This window comes from Brachypodium distachyon, chromosome 1, assembly GCF_000005505.3.
Source record: "Brachypodium distachyon strain Bd21 chromosome 1, Brachypodium_distachyon_v3.0, whole genome shotgun sequence".
In the NCBI taxonomy this organism is placed as follows: Eukaryota; Viridiplantae; Streptophyta; class Magnoliopsida; order Poales; family Poaceae; genus Brachypodium; species Brachypodium distachyon.
In genome coordinates this window covers 64,681,853-64,701,143 of record NC_016131.3, presented here as the reverse complement: position 1 = coordinate 64,701,143, position 19,291 = coordinate 64,681,853, and the positions used below count along the sequence as shown (strand labels likewise).

Here is a 19,291-nt window from a genome sequence, read left to right as displayed (position 1 = left end):
CCTATATATACGCCATCGCCACGCTTGCCCTCTTCTTGCGACTCCTCACACCGTCTGCTCCGTTCCTTTTGTTCGTTCGTTGACTCCTCCACAAACACACACAGACAGAAAGACCTCTCTGTTTTCTCTCCGAGTTTCCTCTGTTTCCGCTGCTCACTCTCCAGTCATCCCGACCGCGGCAACAGGGGGCAGGCACACATGGAGTGGACGCGCGGGAAATGCATCGGCAAGGGGGCCTTCGGCACGGTGCACTCGGCCGTCGACAGGGCCACGGGGCGCGCGTTCGCGGTGAAGTCGGTCGACGCCAAGCAGGGCGGCGCGATGGCGATGGCGTGCCTGGAGAGCGAGATCAGGATCCTGAGGCGGCTGCGCTCCCCCTACGTCGTGGCGTACCTCGGGGACGACGCCACGGCCGCGTCCAGGAACCTCCACATGGAGCTGGTCCCGGGCGGCACCGCGGCCGATGCGGCCAAAGGAGGGCTCGGCGAGCGCGCGGCGCGGCGCGTGCTGCGGCGGGTGGCGTCCGCGCTGCAGTACCTCCACGACGTGGCCGGGGTGGTGCACGGGGACGTCAAGGGGAGGAACGTGCTCCTCGGCAGCGGCATCGACTCGACGAAACTCGCGGATTTCGGCGCGGCGAGGCTCGTGTCGGAGCCGGCCCCGCGAGGCCCGCGCGGGACGCCGGCGTGGATGGCGCCAGAGGTGGCCCGCGGGGGCGCGCCGACGCCGGCTTCTGACGTCTGGTCGCTCGGGTGCACCGCGGTGGAGCTCCTGACAGGGAAGCGGCCGTGGTCGGAGACCGGGGGCTGGCTCGAGGTCGGCGCGATGCTGCTGCTCATCGGGTTCGGCGGGAAGCGGCCCGAATTCCCCGCCGCCGCGTGCGTGTCGGACTCCTGCCGGGACTTCCTCGACAAGTGCCTCCGTCGGGACGCGGGCGAGCGGTGGAGCTGCGAGCAGCTGCTGCGCCACCCGTTCCTCTCCGCGGACGACGCCTGCGAGCCGTCGCCGTCTCCGTTCCCGTCTCCCCGGGCGGTGCTCGACTGGGCGGCGTCGGACTCGGACTCCGACGCGTCGTCGTCATCGGAATCAGATGCCGACGTCGAGCACGAGGTCATGGCGCGCGCCAAAGGGAGGGTTGCCGAATTAGCATCGGCAGACAGCCCGCGCACAAACTGCTGGGTGCCTGCGTTGGAGGATGGCCCCACTTGGGCAGCCGACACCTGGGCCCCGCTACCCAGTCTCGAGACGTCAACCAATGTAGCAGCACTGGTGGTGCGATCGCCATCCGACGCTGCTGCTGACACAGTCGCCGATGCGGGAAATGGCGGCACCGGTGGGCCAAGCGGCGCCGCCGTCCGTGACGATGTCCTCGCCACCGGCGGCGGTGATTGCGGCTTCTGCCGTGCGCACGGCCGTCCTTGGTGCGACAGCCACAGTGGGCACCATAAATGTAGGGGTGGGGTTGGAGTTGCTCAGCCCAGTTGGCCGCCGTTGGCCGTTGTGTCCTCCGTGCTGGTGTCATGTATTCTATCGCGTTTGATTCAATCAGAGATTTCGCTTAAGCATGCATTCAGTAGTGAATTAATTTTGTCAATCCTTAATTTCGTTTGCAGTTTCTGGTTGATGTCTAGTACTCTGTATTTTTAAGTTTTTTTTTTGACTTTTGAGGTTGCTGCCGATTGGGGGAGTGTGCCCGGCCAAGATTAGTTGGTCAGCGGCGTGTGCCCTGCCTGCTCCGCTCCTTCTTTTGTGTTTTGCCGTGCCGCGAGACCGCCCGGCTTCAGGGTATCGATATGTCCGTATGTGGCTTGTGAGAGCAGAGAGCTACGTACATGCCAATTTGGCTGGTTTCCCAGAAAAACAGCCCACTTCACTTCCTCCATGTGTTTGTCCAAGACATGGATTTTCAAGTGGCGAGGGTTTTACATGGTCATTTGATCATGTCCAGCCGTCCAGGTAACAGGTTTCGCAGCTGTAGAACGGAACATGATGTGACGAAGCCAAGTGATCTTGGCATGAATTGGCATCCTTTAAAAAAGAAAAGAATTGGCATCCTCCGTCCATCAGTCTTCTTATTTTTTGACCCACCCCATGTATCTTGCCAGACGATAATCGAAGAACAGACGTAACACTTCCTGCACAGTGCACACCAACGGGATTATGGTGAGTAGTGTGCATTCAGTGAGCAAGAAAAAAAACTTTCAAAAAAAAAAACTTTCAAGCCTCACAAAACTGGCTCAAGTTCAGCAAACCCGGATGTGAAACGGCCCGATGCTAACAAGTGGAAGGAATACCTGCAACAAATATTCGTACGCACACTGTTACTGCAGAAACACATTTGCACCCATATCATATCATATCTTCGTGATCCGTGAAATTGTATCTATCCCGCGATCCCACTGAAATTGTGCCCAACTCGTCGGGCACATTAATCTGCATCGGGATCCTTGGGATGGGATCTCACGTCCGTAGCGCAAATACAGCGCCAAAGCGGGTTCAGGCCGATTTGCCAGTACCACGGCCATAATCATACGTGCCAGCAACAACTGAACGGAAGGATCAAACACGCGTACAGCACGTCCCAGCAACCAGGATGCTGATACACATACGCAGACGCAGGCTAAAATGGATATGAAGAGGAACTCATGGTCAGATCTTTCCTTCTTTAATGCAGGATCATGCATGGCGCGTCCTGCCGTGACAGCTTCGATCATAAATTCGCGGTGTATCAACCAATCAATGTGCAGACATCGGGCCACAGATCCGTGGATACATAAGAGTAAGAATAACAGTGGGTTATAAGCTGGCTACAAGAATTAAAATATTATTTTGATGTTTAGTTGGAGGAAAGAGAAGAGATGAGAGAAGAGAGGTGGGATGTTAACTAGTAGCCAGCTGCAACACGTACTTTTAGACACTCTGTGAGACTGTAATGTGAGCCTACTATTAATAAAGTAATATTTCTTATAGCCAACTTATTATACTTGCTAGTTATTATATTATTTAAAGATGACATGATAATGCTTACAGCCAACAGCAGACTATAACTATTAATCTTGCTTAATAGTGTTCGCAGCCATGCATAGTCGTACGAAACGTCGCCTATTACTGCGGTGGATCCGATCGAACAATGGGGAGGTACACCGTACACATTGACATGCCAAGATTGCACGATGAAGAAGGCTTCAATGCGTAGGGCCGATCCGGCCATGGCGACAAGGATGCCCGATCGCATCAGGTTACAGACATTACGGCAGCAAGGATCTGGGAATCATTAGTCATTCACTGCTGCAATTTAGAGTACGAAATAACGAGGCATCATATACCCCTGTGTACTGATAGTACACGATAGTACTAACTAATGAGTAGTATTCCTACGATCGTAAATTGCTGTCGAAATGTTACATTTGTCTCGTCGTTTTTTTAGGAAAAGCACATCATGCCAGCTTTATTGATCGATAAACACACTTAATCGTCCACAAGCAAATTAGAAATAAAATCAGACGGATCCTCGAGCCATACAACTGGCTGAGAACCAACCGCCTGACGACCTAAAGTGTGAGCTACCAAATTACTCTTCCTTTTTTTGAATGGGATTACTCTTCATAGGACAGTGATCAAAACTAACAAAACCAAAATATCTAACAAGAAAAGAGCATTCTTCATAGATCGTCGCAGCGGGACCAATGAAATTGCCGCCATTGAGCATCGTTTGCACAACCTCCATGTAGTCGCTATTAATTTCCAGTCTATTACAACCCACCTGGCCAGCTAGCAAAAGCCCATCACGAAGAGCTATCGCTTCCGCGGTTGGCGCATCTGCTACATTCTCAATACCATAGCAACTACCTGCAATGAAGGCCGCATCAACATTCAATTTAACAAAATCATCTTTCAGTCTCACCCACCGTGGCGAAAATAATTCGTAGCAAGAGCTGCAATCGCATGAGAAGACCTAGCAGGTTTTCGCAATTGCCTCACCTTGCACTGCCTGACGGCGCTCCCACGGCATACCAACAAGCCTCTTTTCTTCCAACGTCAGCAAATAAAGAGCAGGAGCATCTATATTTGGGCAAATTTGAGTCAAGAATTTAGAATCCGAGGGAATATTTTCGTAGCAATACGAATATACTCGTATATCATCACCGATGGTAGGACAACTACCATGATATGCATGTAGCAATAGACATTCGTACATGTTGCAAACTATAGAGTAGACGTGTGAGTGCAAGACATCAAAATCCGGGACGTTGGACAACTCAACCATGTGCATTCCAAATGCAGATCCAAATGTAATTGTACAAACTTGCTGATCCCAGCCAAACCATCCAGATAAACAAAGGCTTGAATAACGGTCTATTGACCAAGAAGACTGACACAAAACAAATTTTGCCTACCACAAACATTCATCCCAGATAAAACACAATGAAAATTTGTGAAAGGATATGGACTTTTACCACGAAATGAATCAAATAGTAACACTCATTTGACAATTTCACTAGTTTGAGTATATGATTACGCAGGCGGGCGCCTTTCACTCCTTAGAATCTTTCTTATCATCGTTTTCATCCTTTTTGGACTCGGTGACCCTAAGCTTCTCTACCAACTCAGCAGCAGACGAGACTTCATCACTTTCTTTCTCGTCATTCTTTCCTTGCTCCTCAGCAATCCCGTCTACCATATCCTTGAATTTCTTGCAGTCTGAAATAAAATCAAGAAAACATGAGGATGTTGTGATATTTACTAGCCTCTTTTCTAAAATGCAATAATCTCGCAGCAAACGGTACCTCGAGTGCACAAAGCAACCAGACAAAACATAATAAAAGCGAATGTATAAAAGCTTTAGATCTCAGCTGGAGTAAGGTGCAATGTCACAAAGCCCAAACTTATTACTGGTGGCACTGATATAAATTTGAAGATATCAATCAAAAGTCCTACAGCGCTAACATGCATATCAACACAATATAACATATCTTGTTTCAAATTTGCCTAGAGTAAAGGTGGCATCTTAACGAATGGGCAGGGTATGTGTCACTGTCTATGTCCATGAGTTTTACCCATGGGTCCCAATTAGTTCATACCCATGGGTTACGCCCTACTAATATTTAAAAAATTAAAATGACCAGCACAAGATCCATGCATTGACACGGACTAAAAACTTTACACTACATCTTGAAAGAAAATACTGTACTATCATCTATTATCTCAGATCATATAATTCATATTCTTTTTCATCTTAATGATCTGTGCCAAAGAACAAGCAACGAAGTCCGAAGGTGACAGAACACTGCCACCAATTGAGTCATTTGTAGGAGTAAATATGTCTATCTATCAAACTATAATTATGCATATGTATTATCAATTTTCGGTGTGTGTAATGCTCTCAGATTGATGAACAATCACTCAAATATGGGTATGGATGAGTCTGATTATAGATACATGGGTAGGATTGTAGATGGACGATGGGCATGCTCATGGGTTTGGCAACAATTGACCTAATGAAACCCAACCTTGTTGCGACCTTTACACCAGAGGCCATTCAGCTTTTAACATAGTGCCAATCGTGTCCCGGTTCTTGGAAATTAAGCGATATACTTGCAGTTAGATCCATAGACTTGCAGGTTGTGCTATGAGGTTATGTAAGTTGGTTAAATAGAGTTGCAAAACCATGCAGGTCACTGAGATAGATGAAAGAACCATGCTGGGAATACTGACTTTAGTTATTAACTATGAATAAAATGTGAATTAGTGCATGCAGCAATACGAGGGTCAGATGATGATCAGCAACAATTTCATAATTTGCTGCCAGCCTGCCACCATATTCTGCTATTTTATTTGAAAACAGAAAAGACCTACATAAAAAAATAACAGGGCACTTTGCTGCCTACAAAAATAGGGGATTCTTGTAAGTCTCAATTCACCAAATTGATCCCCACTATCACAATGAACAATACTATACTAGATTATATTATGTTGAAACAATATCGTTTTGTCTAGGTGAATAGTTATTTAGTACAGAAGGAAACCTGTAATTGTCCCAAAAAGTATAAGCCAGAATGGAAAAGAAAGAAGAGCAAATCCTACGTAAGTGCAAACTGCAAAGTATCAAGATGCAAGGCATTGCCATATACTGAGGATAATAAGTAAATGCAAAACAATGCCACAAAACTTGGTCAACTTTTAATACACAGGCAGTGTTATGCCAATGACTGATGACTGGTCCTGGTAGAGTAGTTAATATGGACATAACAACATTGATCAACCTGAAGACTACTAAGTTAAATCGAATCCAATGCCCTTTGCCTGTGATCAACCAATTTATACTACCATTATAGATCCATAACCTGATAATTGACCAACCCTTTCGAATAAGGCACGACAAAAGGAAAACACGCAAGTAGATAGGGTGTTTGGTACTCACTCTCCACAGATCCAAAGCGGATGGCGAACATCTCCTCCTTGAGCTCACAGTCCGCGAAGTCCAGTGCGTGCCACACGCACGACTTATCGCTACCAGCGTGCTCCTGCATCTTCGTCGTGGCCACCACTGCACACCGAAAAGGAAGAGAGAGAAAAACAGATGTAAAAAAAAAATCGTGTGTCTAGTCTCTAAATCGAAATCGCAATTTCCCCAAAAAGATAGTACACGAGGATGTGAGTACCTAGGTGATTGGCACAGATCTTGAGGGTCTTGGCCTGTCGCATGACGAGGCGGACCTTAGCGGTCTCCTTGTGCTTGAGTAGCTTGACGGTGCCGGTGCCCCGCTCCTTCCATTGGCCCCCATCCTTGTCAAATCTGTAGAGTTTCGCTTTCCTGCGGACACAAGCACCGAACCAGACGCGTCAGACCTAGATCAAAGCCGAGAACTATTGGATCGGGCCAGATCGAGCGAAGCGGCGTCGGCTTACATCTCAAGCAGGACTTCCTCATCTTCTTCGCCGGTGGTGATAGCAACCTCCTCGAGCTTCACGATAGGGGCGATTTGGGCGCCAGTGTCCTCTTCCTCGCCCGCCGCAGCGGTCTCCTCCTCCTCGCGGTGCTCCGCCGGGTCGGCCATGGCGGGCGTAGTAACAGTAGGGCGTGGGGATGTGCTCGCTTGCTCTGCCTTTGTTGCTACGCGTTGCAGCCGCCGCGGTGGAGAGGAGAGCATTTGGGCCTTTGCGGAGAGCTGGTAGGGTTTGCGACCTTGCGTTCGGCTTTGGAAAAAGCAGTTGGAGCCTTTGTTGTACTCCGTAGTACAGCTAGTAGGGCGTTGGTCAATTTTTTTTTTCTGATTTTAACTAGTACTCCGTAGATTATATTTTGTGATTTGCCTTCAAAAAATTATTACACAGAAATATAAACGATTGTGACCTCAACGTTACCCTACCATAATTTACGAGAGAAAAAAAATTCAAGTAACCATCACAGCCCAAATCTAAACTAAAATGTTGTTACAACATTTTTTGGTTAGTTGGGCCCGGGCCACCCCTTGTGAGCGAGAGAAAGAGAAGGGGAGTATGCAAATCTAGGCCGTTGGATTTAATCCATGGTCCAAACTAGAAGATGCCCCTTCCACACGTATATGGCTCGTCTTTAGGATAATATCTGCATCACTTAAGAATATGATTTACTCCATTGCGACGAATAGACACCAATTCTCCACTAACGCATTTTAATCCTCGTTGAGTTTAGGGATGCGAAAATTTATACGGCTCCTTTCGTTAACCCGCCGAGCCAAGCCGTAGTTGGACTACTTGACGAGAATCGAACATTTTTATGCCAACGATTCGGAAATAGATCGTCTGACTGGTACGTAGGGCCGGAGCCCACACGTCAGCCACCGCCACGACAGCAGCCGCTCGGGCGCTCGGCGGAGTGCCCAGTCAGTCTTGGAACTGTGTACGCCTGCGCCTGGAAGTGGAACTACCCGCTCGCGAGATCGGACGGTCGATCGTTCGTATCGTACTACTCCATCTCACGTACGAACTCCATCCTACGTGGCACACGGCACGCACCCGGGCTCGAAAGCTTTCACCCCATTGGTCGAATTCGCTGGAGACCGCCTCCCCGCGCCACGTGTACTCGGTCGCGAAACATCTCGACCCCTCCCACACCCCTGAAATCGGCGGCGCCCGCTCATGGCTAAATCCTCTTCCGCCTCCGCTTCCCTCCCTCCAAACGGAACCGAAATTTAACCCGAGAATCCTTCCGGAGAATCGAACCCGAGACCCGACCGTGAAATCTTAGCCCAGAAAGCTCGTCGCGCAGAAGGGGAACCCAAATCGAAGCAGTGTCCCATGGGAATCTCCATCCGATCTCTCATCGTCGCCTCTCTCATCCTCAATTCGATCGCCCTGGTTCTCGCGGCCAAAACCTTAGATCCCTACAAGGTAAGCCATTATGAACTTGTTTTGCATAATTTGGGACTGTATAGCTAGTGTGGTTAACTGGTTATGCGCCGTGGATCGGCCGAAGTGATGCACATGGATGTTTTGCATAGTTTACCCTAGTGGAGCCCAATTTTGTTAGGTTGGTGTGTTCATAGTTGCCTAATTTTCGTGTAAGGGAGCAATCAGGCTAATGCGCACACAGCCACATCTGGAACTGATCAAGTGTGCTGCCACTTGAGCCGCTTCCGCCTAACAGAGACCCAGAGTATTGCCGCCAAAGCATATGGTTGTGAAATTTATTAAACGATCGTAATGTTGCGAGCTTAGTGCTCACCGTTGACATACCATAACATCATGGCTTCTTTTTTTGGTTTCAGGTTCTTGGGGTTGACAAGAATGCCAGCCAACGGGATATTAAGAAAGCCTTTCACAAGTATGTTCCCCGACTTTCCATTTCATAAAGCACTGTAATTTAGTTTTAACCACGATAGTCTAGACCCAGAAGTTTCCCTAATTTCTGATGTCCACAGGCTTTCACTAAAGTATCATCCTGACAAGAATAAAGGCAAGGGTGCGCAGGAGAAATTTGAAGAGATAAATAATGGTAAGACGCCCAACTTTAGTCCATAAAAATTATTCCCTAGAATTAGTATCTTAGTATCCGGTATGAGATAATCCTTCATTTGGCAATTACCATAGTCCAATGACACCAAATCCTTTATGATTAGTGTGACTTTCATTTTTTTACCCATGTTTGGTAATTTGTGTAAGTGTTACCCCACATATTTTTAAATCCAATTTGTAAATGTGTGACTGTTTTACCCCATTTAGCCAATTTTTTGACCCGACCCCATTTAATCAATTAACCTGGTTTCTGAGATGTTGGGCTAGTCAAAGCGCCGAAGCCATAAAACACTAGGGGCTGGAAACGGGTCGGTGCTGTGAATCAACGTCATACCAAAATACGCTTCCAATGTGGCCTGTTTTGACTTGGCACGTCACCCTGAAAATTGGGTCCAAGTCCAACATGTCAGAAACCATGCTAATTGGTTAATTGGTTAATTGGCACATATTTTAAAATGGGGGTAAACACTGTCACAAAATATCAGCATGGGGTAAAAAGTTGAATTAACTCTTATGATTATGCCTGTTCCATATTTTCATTACATTTTGGTTAAAGCCTTTTGCATTGATTTTGGTTGGGTTTAAAATGTGCCAACTCTTTCCTATTGCCTGCTTATTTTAGTTATCCTATCCCTAGGCACTTTCTGAATGTTGTATTTAGCCCTTTTGGTTTGTCTAGGTGCAGAAATTTATGTACCAGTACCTGTTCTTATCTGTGTTTAATACTCCCTCCGTTCCATAATTCTTGTCTCAAATTTGCTAAAAAATGGATGTATCTATTCCTAAAAAGTGTCTAGATACATGTAATATTACGACAAGAATTATGGAACGGAGGGAGTATAATCTTTACTTCTCTTTGCAACTGATTTATCATTCAGAAAGGAGTTCGGCAACTCCTGTTAGTGAATTGATTCCGTTTGATGATTATTTGCTATGACTATAAGAGAATGAGTGATTGACAGGAGTGTATTGTTTGTGTGTCCTGTCTAAAGCTTGTTTCTGTTGCCTTTGCAGCGCATGAGATTCTGTCAGATGAAGAGAAGAGGAAAAATTATGATCTCTATGGTGATGAGAAGGGTAACCCAGGGTTTGGTGGTGGAAATTTTGGGAGTCGTGATGGCCATACACACTTCACTGGTGGTGGCCCCAAGACTACCTATTTCTCATCTGGCGATGGATGGCAGACAATGGGTGGTCAGGGAGATTCAAAAACATTCTCATTTTCATTTGGTGGCCACCCTGGGGCTGGCGGTGCAAACCCATTTGGCTTTGATGTTGGTGATGTTTTTGCCAACATGTTTGCTGGTGGATCAATGGGAGGTAGCCAGCATGGTGGATCTGCTGGTTCGGCTAGACGCAGTGCAAGAACTTCCAGTCAGCACTCAAACTCTGTCACCATTCCGGAGGTCACAATGGAAACTTTCAATAAAGAAGTAGCTGACCAAGGTGTTACTTGGCTTCTCTTATTCTATAAGCAACATGCGAAAGATCAATTTGTGGTAGAAAGTATCATGGAGGATGTTGCTCGTTCATTAGATGGTGCAGTGAGGGTAAGATGATCAAATTTATATTGCTTCTCCTTAACAGTTAACATATTGCAAATTAGAAGCTCATATATTGACTCTATTGATGCAGGCTGGTAAGGTAAACTGTAATAACGAAAAAGCTCTTTGCAAGAAGACTGGTGTCTCAGTAGGAAAATCAGCCCGTCTCTTCATTTATTCGTACAGCACTACAGAAAAAGGGTCTTTGCATGAGTACTCTGGAGATAATGATGCTAAGAACCTGAAGACATTCTGCCAAGAACACCTGCCTAGATTCTCCAGAAGGGTAGACATTAGCCAATTTAGTTTCCCTTCAAATGCCTTCTCAAACCTTCCTCAAGTGCTCTTACTGTCAACAAAGAAGGACACGCCAGTGATGTGGCGTGCTGTCAGTGGGATGTTCCGCAATCGGTTAATTTTCTATGATGCAGAGGTAAGAAATTTATCTTTTCACCAGTGCTCAAATTGCTCATCTGCTTGAGAAAGTTAGGTCATCACTGACACTTACGTTTGGCTATTTCATGGGAAGTTTTGGTACATAACTAGTATCCTGGCATCCAGCGTTTATAGTTTGTTTTTTGGAATTACGGGTTGTTAGGATTAATCTAATGCATGAACAACATAATTTAATGCGATAAATATTTTTAAATTAAAGGTTCAGGATGTTTCTCTTCCACTGCTCAAACGGCTTGGAGTAAAGAATGTTCCGGCTCTTATTGGTAGAAGTGTTAATGGTGAGGAGCACCTTCTGAAGGATGGCATTTCAGTGAAAAATCTCAGTTCTGGAATCAAAGAATTGAAGACTCTGCTCGAAAGTTTTGAGAAGAAGAACAAGAAGCTAGCATCGAGCCAACCCAAGAAACCTTCCAAGACGAGTGAGCCGAAGGAGAACAAAATCCCTCTTCTCACAGCATCGAATTACGGGGAAATCTGTGGAGAGAAAGCTTCAGTATGTATCATTGGTGTTTTCAAGTCAAACAAAGCCAAGGAGAAGCTGGAGATCATCCTGTCTGAGGTATGTCTCATGTCTCAAAGTCTTCTTAGAATGGTCAGTAGCATCATTTTGTTTGCTCTTCCTTCCTAACGCATGTCTTTGTGTCTTGCCATTTCTGCATTCAGATATCTCAGAAGACTCTGATCAGGGGAACGAGCTACAACTCTGGAAACCCGATTGCCTACGCCTTGCTGGACGCGGGCAAACAATCTGCGTTCCTGTCCTCGTTTGACAAGTCCGCATACAAGTCGTCTGATAAGCTTCTGCTTGCCTACAAGCCTCGTCGGGGGAGGTTTGCGGCTTATAACGGCGAGGTAACGGTGGAAGAAGCCGAAAGGTTTGTGGCTTCCGTCCTGAATGGAGACGTCCAGTTTTCGGCAACCAGACAGAAGCCTGTTCTTAGGTAGAAGCAACGGTCGCAAGCATTGTTTTCTGAGAAATGGTTGCAAGTATGTATAAGTTCTTAGGATGCTCTAGTGTGCCTGATCCGGGAGGCTTTGTACATAGCTGAATCTGTAAGAATCAAGAGAGTAAAATGTAAATTGACGCTGTCTGCACTCTGCAGACATTGGAATATACACTGACACGTTCTTTTAGTGTTACCACATATGTGGTTTTCGGGCTGGAACTTTCACGGGTTAGCGGTAGCATCGTCAATCCGGCCCAGCCCAACGAGCTGTCGGATGTAAGCAGTCCCCCCGTAGAGATGGCCTCACAAATTCTATCTCTTCTCGCCTGGAGCACAAAATGCTGTTGCCGAGCAGGTGAGAAGAAGATGGCTGCCACCAGCCTCAGTTCCTCTCCCTCCAAGGTCACCGCTGCCAAAGTAAGCTCCCGGCTCCTCCTGCTTCCTTTCTTCCAGTTACTAGGAATCGTACCTGTCGTTTGAATCATCGGAGATTATGCCATGCCTGCAACGTTCACGAGGTGATAATATTTTGCTGCACAATTCAGTTCGTTCGCACTTCGAACACTAACGGTGTCAACCAATTTAGGCGTGAATTCAACTTAACAAGAACCCTGGCAGTTGTTGGATTATCTAGTATTTTCATGCTCAAACTGTTCGCATGCAAAAGACGCATCATCTACTAGTACTGTAACTAAACTGCTAGCTGAATCTTCGTCGTTCCTGATGCAAACTGGTTATACTTACCCAGGTAGGAGGCGTCTCCAGACCTTCCTCGTCCTACACCCAGCTCACCTTCTTCTCAAGGCATGCTTTCCAGAAGATAGGAACCGCCACAGCTCTCCACAAGCCACAGACAGAGCTCCTGCTCTCGCCGAGGATCAGTAAGCATGTGAGGAGACCCCGCGCGGCTACTGACAACGACCGAGCAGTGCCGGCGCCGGCAGAGGCCGCACAAGAAACAACCATCAGCGCCGACGCAAACCCGGTGGCGGCGTCCAGCGCCAACAGCAACAGCAACGGCACGGTCCCGAGCGAGCCGCCGAAGCGGGTGCCGCTGACGGCGCGGGAGCGGCTGCGCGCGGCGCGGGTGCTGGGTAGGTACGCGGCGGCGGAGCCGGGGGGGCCGGAGAAACCGGCGCCCACGGGGTCGTCGTCGTCGTCGAAGCCGGAGTTCGGGAGCCGGGTGCTGGAGGCGCTGCGGGAGACGGACGCGAAGAAGAAGGGGGGCGCGGGGGGCAGGAAGAAGCGCTCCTCGGGGCTGCCCGAGGCGCCCAGCAACCTGCTGGACGACACCAAGCGCGGCATGCCCAAGGAGGGGTGGACCTTCGACTGGCTGGCGGCGCTGCCCGTGGGCACGGACGTGCTCGTCGTCGCGGCTTCCTTCGGGATCATCACCACCGTCATGTTCGGGACCACCTACCTCGTCTGGAAGCTCGGCGCCATACACTTCAACGAGTACTAGCTAGAACTTTCCGGAACTAGTCGTCTTATTAGCTCGATAGCTTTGGGTAATTGCGCGGACAGCGTAGCTGCAGAACTGCATTTTGTGCCCTGATGATGTTGCGATCGATACTTGCGTGGTTCTGTACAATAATGCCGGCTATTGTAAGAGGCAGATTTTAAGCACACAGATGGTAATACACACTGATTTTACGAATTTTCGAGATCAGGAGATGACGATGGCCGATGGGCTGTTGAACCGGTGGCGGAGCAGTCGGAGGTGGCGGAAATGTCTGCACGGTCTACCGGGAGGCACGATACGTGGCAATGAGCTCGCGAACCATGGTGGTGGAGTGCTCGGGCTTGCATTTGATGTAGAGGTGGAGCGTAAAGTCCGGTGACTTTTATAGCCGAGACCCTGAGGAGAACGGCGTGAAAGATGAGACGTCGGACTATAACAGCCAGTTTGGCACCCATCATTTGGGTTTAGAATTGTGGAATTCATTTTGACACCCATCCTCCATTGTTGCCACTTCCTCGTCCTGTCCACAGGCAGCAGCTTGTGACACCATTGTAGCCTCGCCTCCATTAGGGAAATGTCTTCCTGGATCCACCCTTTTGGTCCGAGAACCTTCTGGTTGGGGTGTGATATTTTATATCAGGGTTGATCTTCGGGGATTGTTCTACACATATCCTCATCTGGGCAGGCCATTTCAGAGCTTACAGGAAGCTAATGAAGTTATCGACTGCCATCTCCATGACCGCCGGGATCCAAAATTGTAATGTTTCTTAGACTCTGTCCTAGATTTTTTATTCAACTATCTCATCATGTAGACATACTTGCAATCGATTATACATAGTACCATGCTTCTAAGATGTTGGGCAGACAAGATAATCATTGTTCATACTGCATGAATCAGGAAAAAATAAGTTACCCAAAGTTAGACTATGGAAAAGCTATTAAGTTGGTAATAGAAAATACGGAGTAGAATACAAGTCCATGTGCCCATATTGATCTTCAATTCCTTTCTGGGCCCCTTAAAGTTGAGGTTTGTGAGGGAGTTGTTGAATACTTAAATAGTGCATAGATCATATGTACTACATCGTAAGATTAACAAAGTACATACAGATGATACACCTTTGTGTAGGCATGTTTCTAGTTTCTTTATCTGAAGTTCTGAATTGTAATTTTCAGAACTGGCTAGCCTTTAGCCAGGCACACCCATTCAGCTCTATCTCCTGAGGTAATAAGCACGTGAGCAGTTCAGTTTTGCTTTATTTTTGTGTTGAGTTTGCTGCTATTGGCTACTCCCTCTTTCCCATATTAAGTGTCGCAACTTTGTCTACATACGCATGTATCTACACACTAAAACGCGTGTAAGTTGCGACACGTAATATGGGACAGAGGGAGTATATTAGAGTAAACTTGAGAGCTTTTGATCCTCATTGGACAACCTTGCATGCAAACTTATCATCACTCTAACCCTGTGCCATACTGATAACATTTGACTGAGTACTTAAGTGTCACTTCTTACTCTGCACTTTTTATAATTGTATCATCTACTAATCATATAGGATGCTCTCTAAATTAGGTGCAAAGAGCAAGATGGGGTTTCTCTAGTGGAAATGTCTATACGATTAACTCTCTACTGGCTTGATGGCACAAGAAAGAAATGTTCAAAGCTGGAAGCAATTGAGAAAGGCAATTATCGAATGCGCCTACTGGTTCAAGCTTTGGTGGACAAGTATAATTAACGACCACAATCTGTTGGAGGTCTCTCCCTCCCTCCCTCCCTCTCCCTCCCTCTCCCTCTTAACAATTGCTAATCCGTTCCATGTTGCTTATTTTAGGATCTTGCATATGAACTCAAAGATGTTCTGCACTACCAGTTTATTTCGGAGAGACATAGTACCTTTTCTAAGAAGAATAGGTTCTATCATTTGAATTTCACTGCAAAGACTAAAGGAGCTGGTGATTTTGACTCTGGCATGGACAATCTATTTTTTGCTGAACTCATGCCTATGAGCGGAGAGTATGTAGAAATGGTGGTCAGCTCCTTCTGCATGGTTAAACCTAGTGATAACGGTACTGTATACTCCTATCTTATATTAAGTACTGTTGAAATATAGTCGTGGTTCATATACTGGAACTTATCTGTTAGATAACATTGTAACTGTGCTATATGTTTGCCCATCATGTCATGTTTCCCTTCATCTCGTCTATTATCCCTGACCTATACGTTTGTCATAATCTCAGACTGGTTCGTGCACTCATATGTATTCTGTAATGACTGTACACACATGTTTGCTTACCTTCAACTATTCAGCTATCATAATGTGTTTTACCTGTTTGGTTATTTGGCAGACTAACAACCCCATTCCCCCTTTTTTATCTTCAAATTAAGGGCACTGCTATGGTTGTACAAACAGTGGAAGTGTTGATATGAAGCACCCTGACAATGTTGACGCATATGCTGGTGGTCACTTGAACGTATATTTGCCACATAGACGTGTTGGAGAGTACTGGAACGACACCAATGATGATGTATGATGATTTATTTCATAGTGAGTATTTAAGATTGTGTTGCTTGATTGTAATGACATGTGTTCCCCATCTTTGCAGTTGGTCGCTGAGGAGGCTAGGCTAAGGCGTATGTACAAGGTAATGGCATATACTGTGTTATAGTATATACCATTTACCGCAACATGATGTTGGTTACTCGATTAATTATTCGTCGCTTTCTGTAGGGCCTTGGTTCTCTTTAATTAAGCCTTGATGACACACCTTCTGTGGAGGAAAGCTAAGAGTGGGCAGCAGAGTGAGACATCACAACCCTTGCAGTTCTTCTGAGTTCTGACATGTTTCGCTATCATCAAACCTTTTACTGTTAATATGTCCAAGTTCTAGACCCAAGTAGCTTAATATTTCCTGTTGCCGAGACCATAAGAAGAAAATGCATCATGGTCTCATGGAGTGTTATTGAGAGAAATTGTGCGTTTAACTGCAATGGACCTGTTTATAACAAGTTACACATAAAACAAGTAGTTTCTCGACTCCATAGTTGTTGTCTTTTTAATCTTGATTGTTCTTCGCTTCTGCTTAACAAAATTTCGTTCATTATGAGTTGCAGACGAACAAAGCCATTTAGCTGCGGTGGCTTTGTTTTGTTGCTTTATATTATCTGGTATCCTTGTCGGTGTCCTGGCGGGCAGGCCCTGCATATTTTGGTCTGAATTGCTTGCCAAACACAGCCAAAATTACGTCTTTACGTATTTAAACTACTCCCTCCGTCCCATATCAAGTGCTGAAATATTACATATATCTAGACATATTTTAGTATATAGATATGTCCATATATAACAAATTTGAGTCACTTAATATGGGAAGTAAGGAGTACTACTACTCTGTTCTTTTCCTACGAGATGTTCTAGTCTTGTTCCAAGTCAAATCCCAAGTTTGGTCAAGTTTATAAAAAGGATATCTACCATTCTAAGTTAGTTTTATTAAATTCATCGTGATATATCTTCATAGTATATTTATTGATATTGTAGATATTAGTACACGGTCAAATTTTAAGAAATTTAACTTAGGACAAAGAAAGTTGAAACATTTTGTAAAAAAGAAGATGAACTATTGATATCTGATACTCCCTCTGATACATAAAAAGTGTCGGCCATTTTATACTAAGTTAATACAAATTTTGTACTAAGTGAGCGACACTTTTTATGGATCGGAGGGAGTACATTTCACCTAAGCCATGTTCGTTTGAATTCAATCTCCACCAATCTAGAGGGATATCAGGAATTGAGAGGGATTGTAGTTCATTCTCACAATCCCTCCTAATCCCCATCAATTTGGAGGGATTGGGAGATTGAGGGAAAAATGAATTGCAACCCCTTTTTATCCTTTCCATATTCCCATTGATTGATGGGTTCAAACGAACAAGTACAATCAGCAGCAATTCATGGAAAAATACGATCATATACGCATGGTATGTAAAAGACAAAACCGTGACATTTTAATTTGCGTTTTCCCTCTAGACGACCGGGAACATATCCTCTCCGTAAGGCAACCTACGGCGACAACAATAATATCAACTCTAGCAGATCTCGTAAACAGGTGAACTGAACTTGCGTTCCCATAAAAACGAACAAAACTTTTGAATTAAACTTTGAGCAAATTTTAAACAACACACATTTCATGAAAACATTGCATTTCATCACATAATTTGAGTTTCACATAGATAATTCTAAGTTCCAAACTACACAAAAACTACTACTAACCGAGGAGCAATCGCAAGAACAAAAGTTGCTCCTCCTTCTGCGGCTTCCTTCGTCGCCGCCTACTCATCATCCTCGGAGAGGACAATGACTTCCGCCTCCTCCTTTGTGTCGGCTCGGGAGTCCAGGACAGCTCCAACGCGCAGTCGAGTTCCGCTTGCTCCTTCGCCGCGCGGTGAGACCTTGGATTGCTCAATGACGCATCGCATGATGGAATCCAAGGAGGAGGCCTTGTTGGAGGAAACGGAGCCAGAGGAGGAGGTGGAGATGGTAGGGCGCGACGCGCGCCCCACAGCCGCACGGGAGCTCTCGACCTCCTTCCGCAGCGGCGTGTGCACGACGGCGGTTGAGCTCCTTGCCGCCGCGCCGTGGCCGCACTCATGCCCCGCAAAATATCCCACCGACGGGTGCCGCGCTTGCACTCACCCTCCGAGTGGCGGCGGCGCGCCTCCTCGTCGTCGGCTGCCCCACCTCGCCCGTCACTAGGGTTTTTGCGGCCTTGCGGGAAAGCCGTCCGAGGTTCGACCAGCGCCGCGGGCAGCAGAACTGGCAGAAAATAGGTGGGGGAGGACTAGGTCGCCGAAGTAGACTGGATTTTGCGGCGTAGCAGGAGGAGGGGGTTTTGCGGCGGAGGAGAGTTTAGATTTGGTTCCGAATCGGTCCCTTGAACGCAACATATACGTGCCGAGTTTGGCCAGTTTGGTAACTTTTTAATCCGTGCCATCCTTGTTTACGGTATCGATCGAGCCAATTTTTCGGTCCAAAAACCGAACTAGCTAGCTACAAAGATGGATGGAGACGGTCGATCGAGAATACGCTACTATAGCCTAGCACCCGAGCAGCTGCACGAGTGCATGGAGAACGAGCTCGTGAGAGCAGCTTAGTGGCAGCCATTGATTGCAGCAAGTTTGTGTTTCACAGCCGTTGATCGAAGCAGAACTATACTAACTTTTGAATTCTGCCATACATCTGACGTTTTTCTGTCCAACACGTCCGACGTTGCAGTACTGTTGCTGGGAGCATCATGACATCGTACGTGAAAGCAATTTCGCTAACGTATTGAGGGGGAGCTATGCCTCCTAGGAATGGACGAGGCTTGCCTGTCCCCCCCGCGTGCTCCGATCCATGCTGCCGAGCGACGTGGCAGGCATCCGTCAAAGTGCCCGCTTTTCCTGCCTAAAAAAAAGAAAAATAAATCGGATGCCCCTTCTCTTTCCTCTGGTGCTGCGCTGGAAAGAAATCGTGGCCAAAGACTCTCGGCTCTCGGGTCTTTCTTCTCGCTTCCTTCTTCTCCTCCCCCGATCTATCTCACCTAGGCCCATCCGGCTGGTACGTGAGAAGGGAGGAGCTTTGCCTTCCTCGTTGTTCTGTCAATTTGCCCACTCTTTCTTCTGTTGACCTCGGGATCATGGTGGTGATGAAGATCTGGAGCGAGGGAGCATGGTTGTGAGTCGAATTCATGATGTTGTTTCCTCAAATCTGGTATCCCCGTTCAGGCACCAGTTCGCAAACTCCGGCAATGGCTTCTCCTTGCGAAAATCGTCCTAGAGCCGCGCGCTCCTATCTTCCGCAGTGTTTTCTCCTTGCTCCGGATATCCACGCCGCGGTAAACACCATCGAGCCGCA

The 19,291-nt window shown here is 46.8% G+C and overlaps 4 protein-coding genes and 1 pseudogene across 7 annotated transcripts; 4 read left to right on the top strand and 1 right to left on the bottom strand.

Moving 5' to 3' along the window:
- LOC100841097 (mitogen-activated protein kinase kinase kinase 18) lies at positions 1-1,660 on the top strand. Its single transcript, XM_014902097.2, has one exon. The coding sequence runs from the start codon at positions 199-201 to the stop codon at positions 1,645-1,647; it is 1,449 nt and encodes a 482-aa protein (XP_014757583.1). The 5' UTR covers positions 1-198; the 3' UTR covers positions 1,648-1,660.
- A 2,586-nt stretch (positions 1,661-4,246) lies between these two features.
- Positions 4,247-7,210, bottom strand: LOC100829231 (ran-binding protein 1 homolog b). The gene is made up of 4 exons (XM_003558102.4): positions 6,910-7,210; positions 6,663-6,814; positions 6,422-6,547; positions 4,247-4,701 (listed from the first exon to the last, which is right to left on the bottom strand). Exons 1-4 carry the CDS (start codon positions 7,149-7,151, stop codon positions 4,535-4,537), a joined length of 687 nt encoding a protein of 228 aa, XP_003558150.1. The 5' UTR covers positions 7,152-7,210; the 3' UTR covers positions 4,247-4,534.
- Positions 7,211-8,057: 847 nt separating this feature from the next.
- On the top strand, positions 8,058-12,131 carry LOC100840490 (dnaJ protein ERDJ3A). Of its 4 annotated transcripts, none has more exons than XM_010230451.3 (8): positions 8,064-8,373; positions 8,560-8,659; positions 8,751-8,806; positions 8,904-8,977; positions 10,012-10,547; positions 10,633-10,974; positions 11,197-11,556; positions 11,661-12,131. In XM_010230451.3, the coding sequence occupies exons 2-8, from the start codon at positions 8,657-8,659 to the stop codon at positions 11,940-11,942; spliced, it is 1,653 nt and encodes a 550-aa protein (XP_010228753.1). In that variant the 5' UTR covers positions 8,064-8,373; positions 8,560-8,656; the 3' UTR covers positions 11,943-12,131. The 4 variants fall into 4 exon arrangements, with proteins under 4 accessions (XP_010228750.1, XP_010228753.1, XP_010228751.1 ...); XM_010230449.3 differs by having other exon boundaries at positions 8,549-8,659; XM_010230450.3 differs by having other exon boundaries at positions 8,513-8,659.
- A 69-nt stretch (positions 12,132-12,200) lies between these two features.
- LOC104581802 lies at positions 12,201-13,601 on the top strand. The gene is made up of 2 exons (XM_010230447.3): positions 12,201-12,361; positions 12,693-13,601. Exons 1-2 carry the CDS (start codon positions 12,242-12,244, stop codon positions 13,404-13,406), a joined length of 834 nt encoding a protein of 277 aa, XP_010228749.1. The 5' UTR covers positions 12,201-12,241; the 3' UTR covers positions 13,407-13,601.
- Positions 13,602-13,900: 299 nt separating this feature from the next.
- LOC100840182 lies at positions 13,901-16,443 on the top strand (annotated as a pseudogene).
- The last annotated feature ends 2,848 nt before the right edge of the window (positions 16,444-19,291 follow it).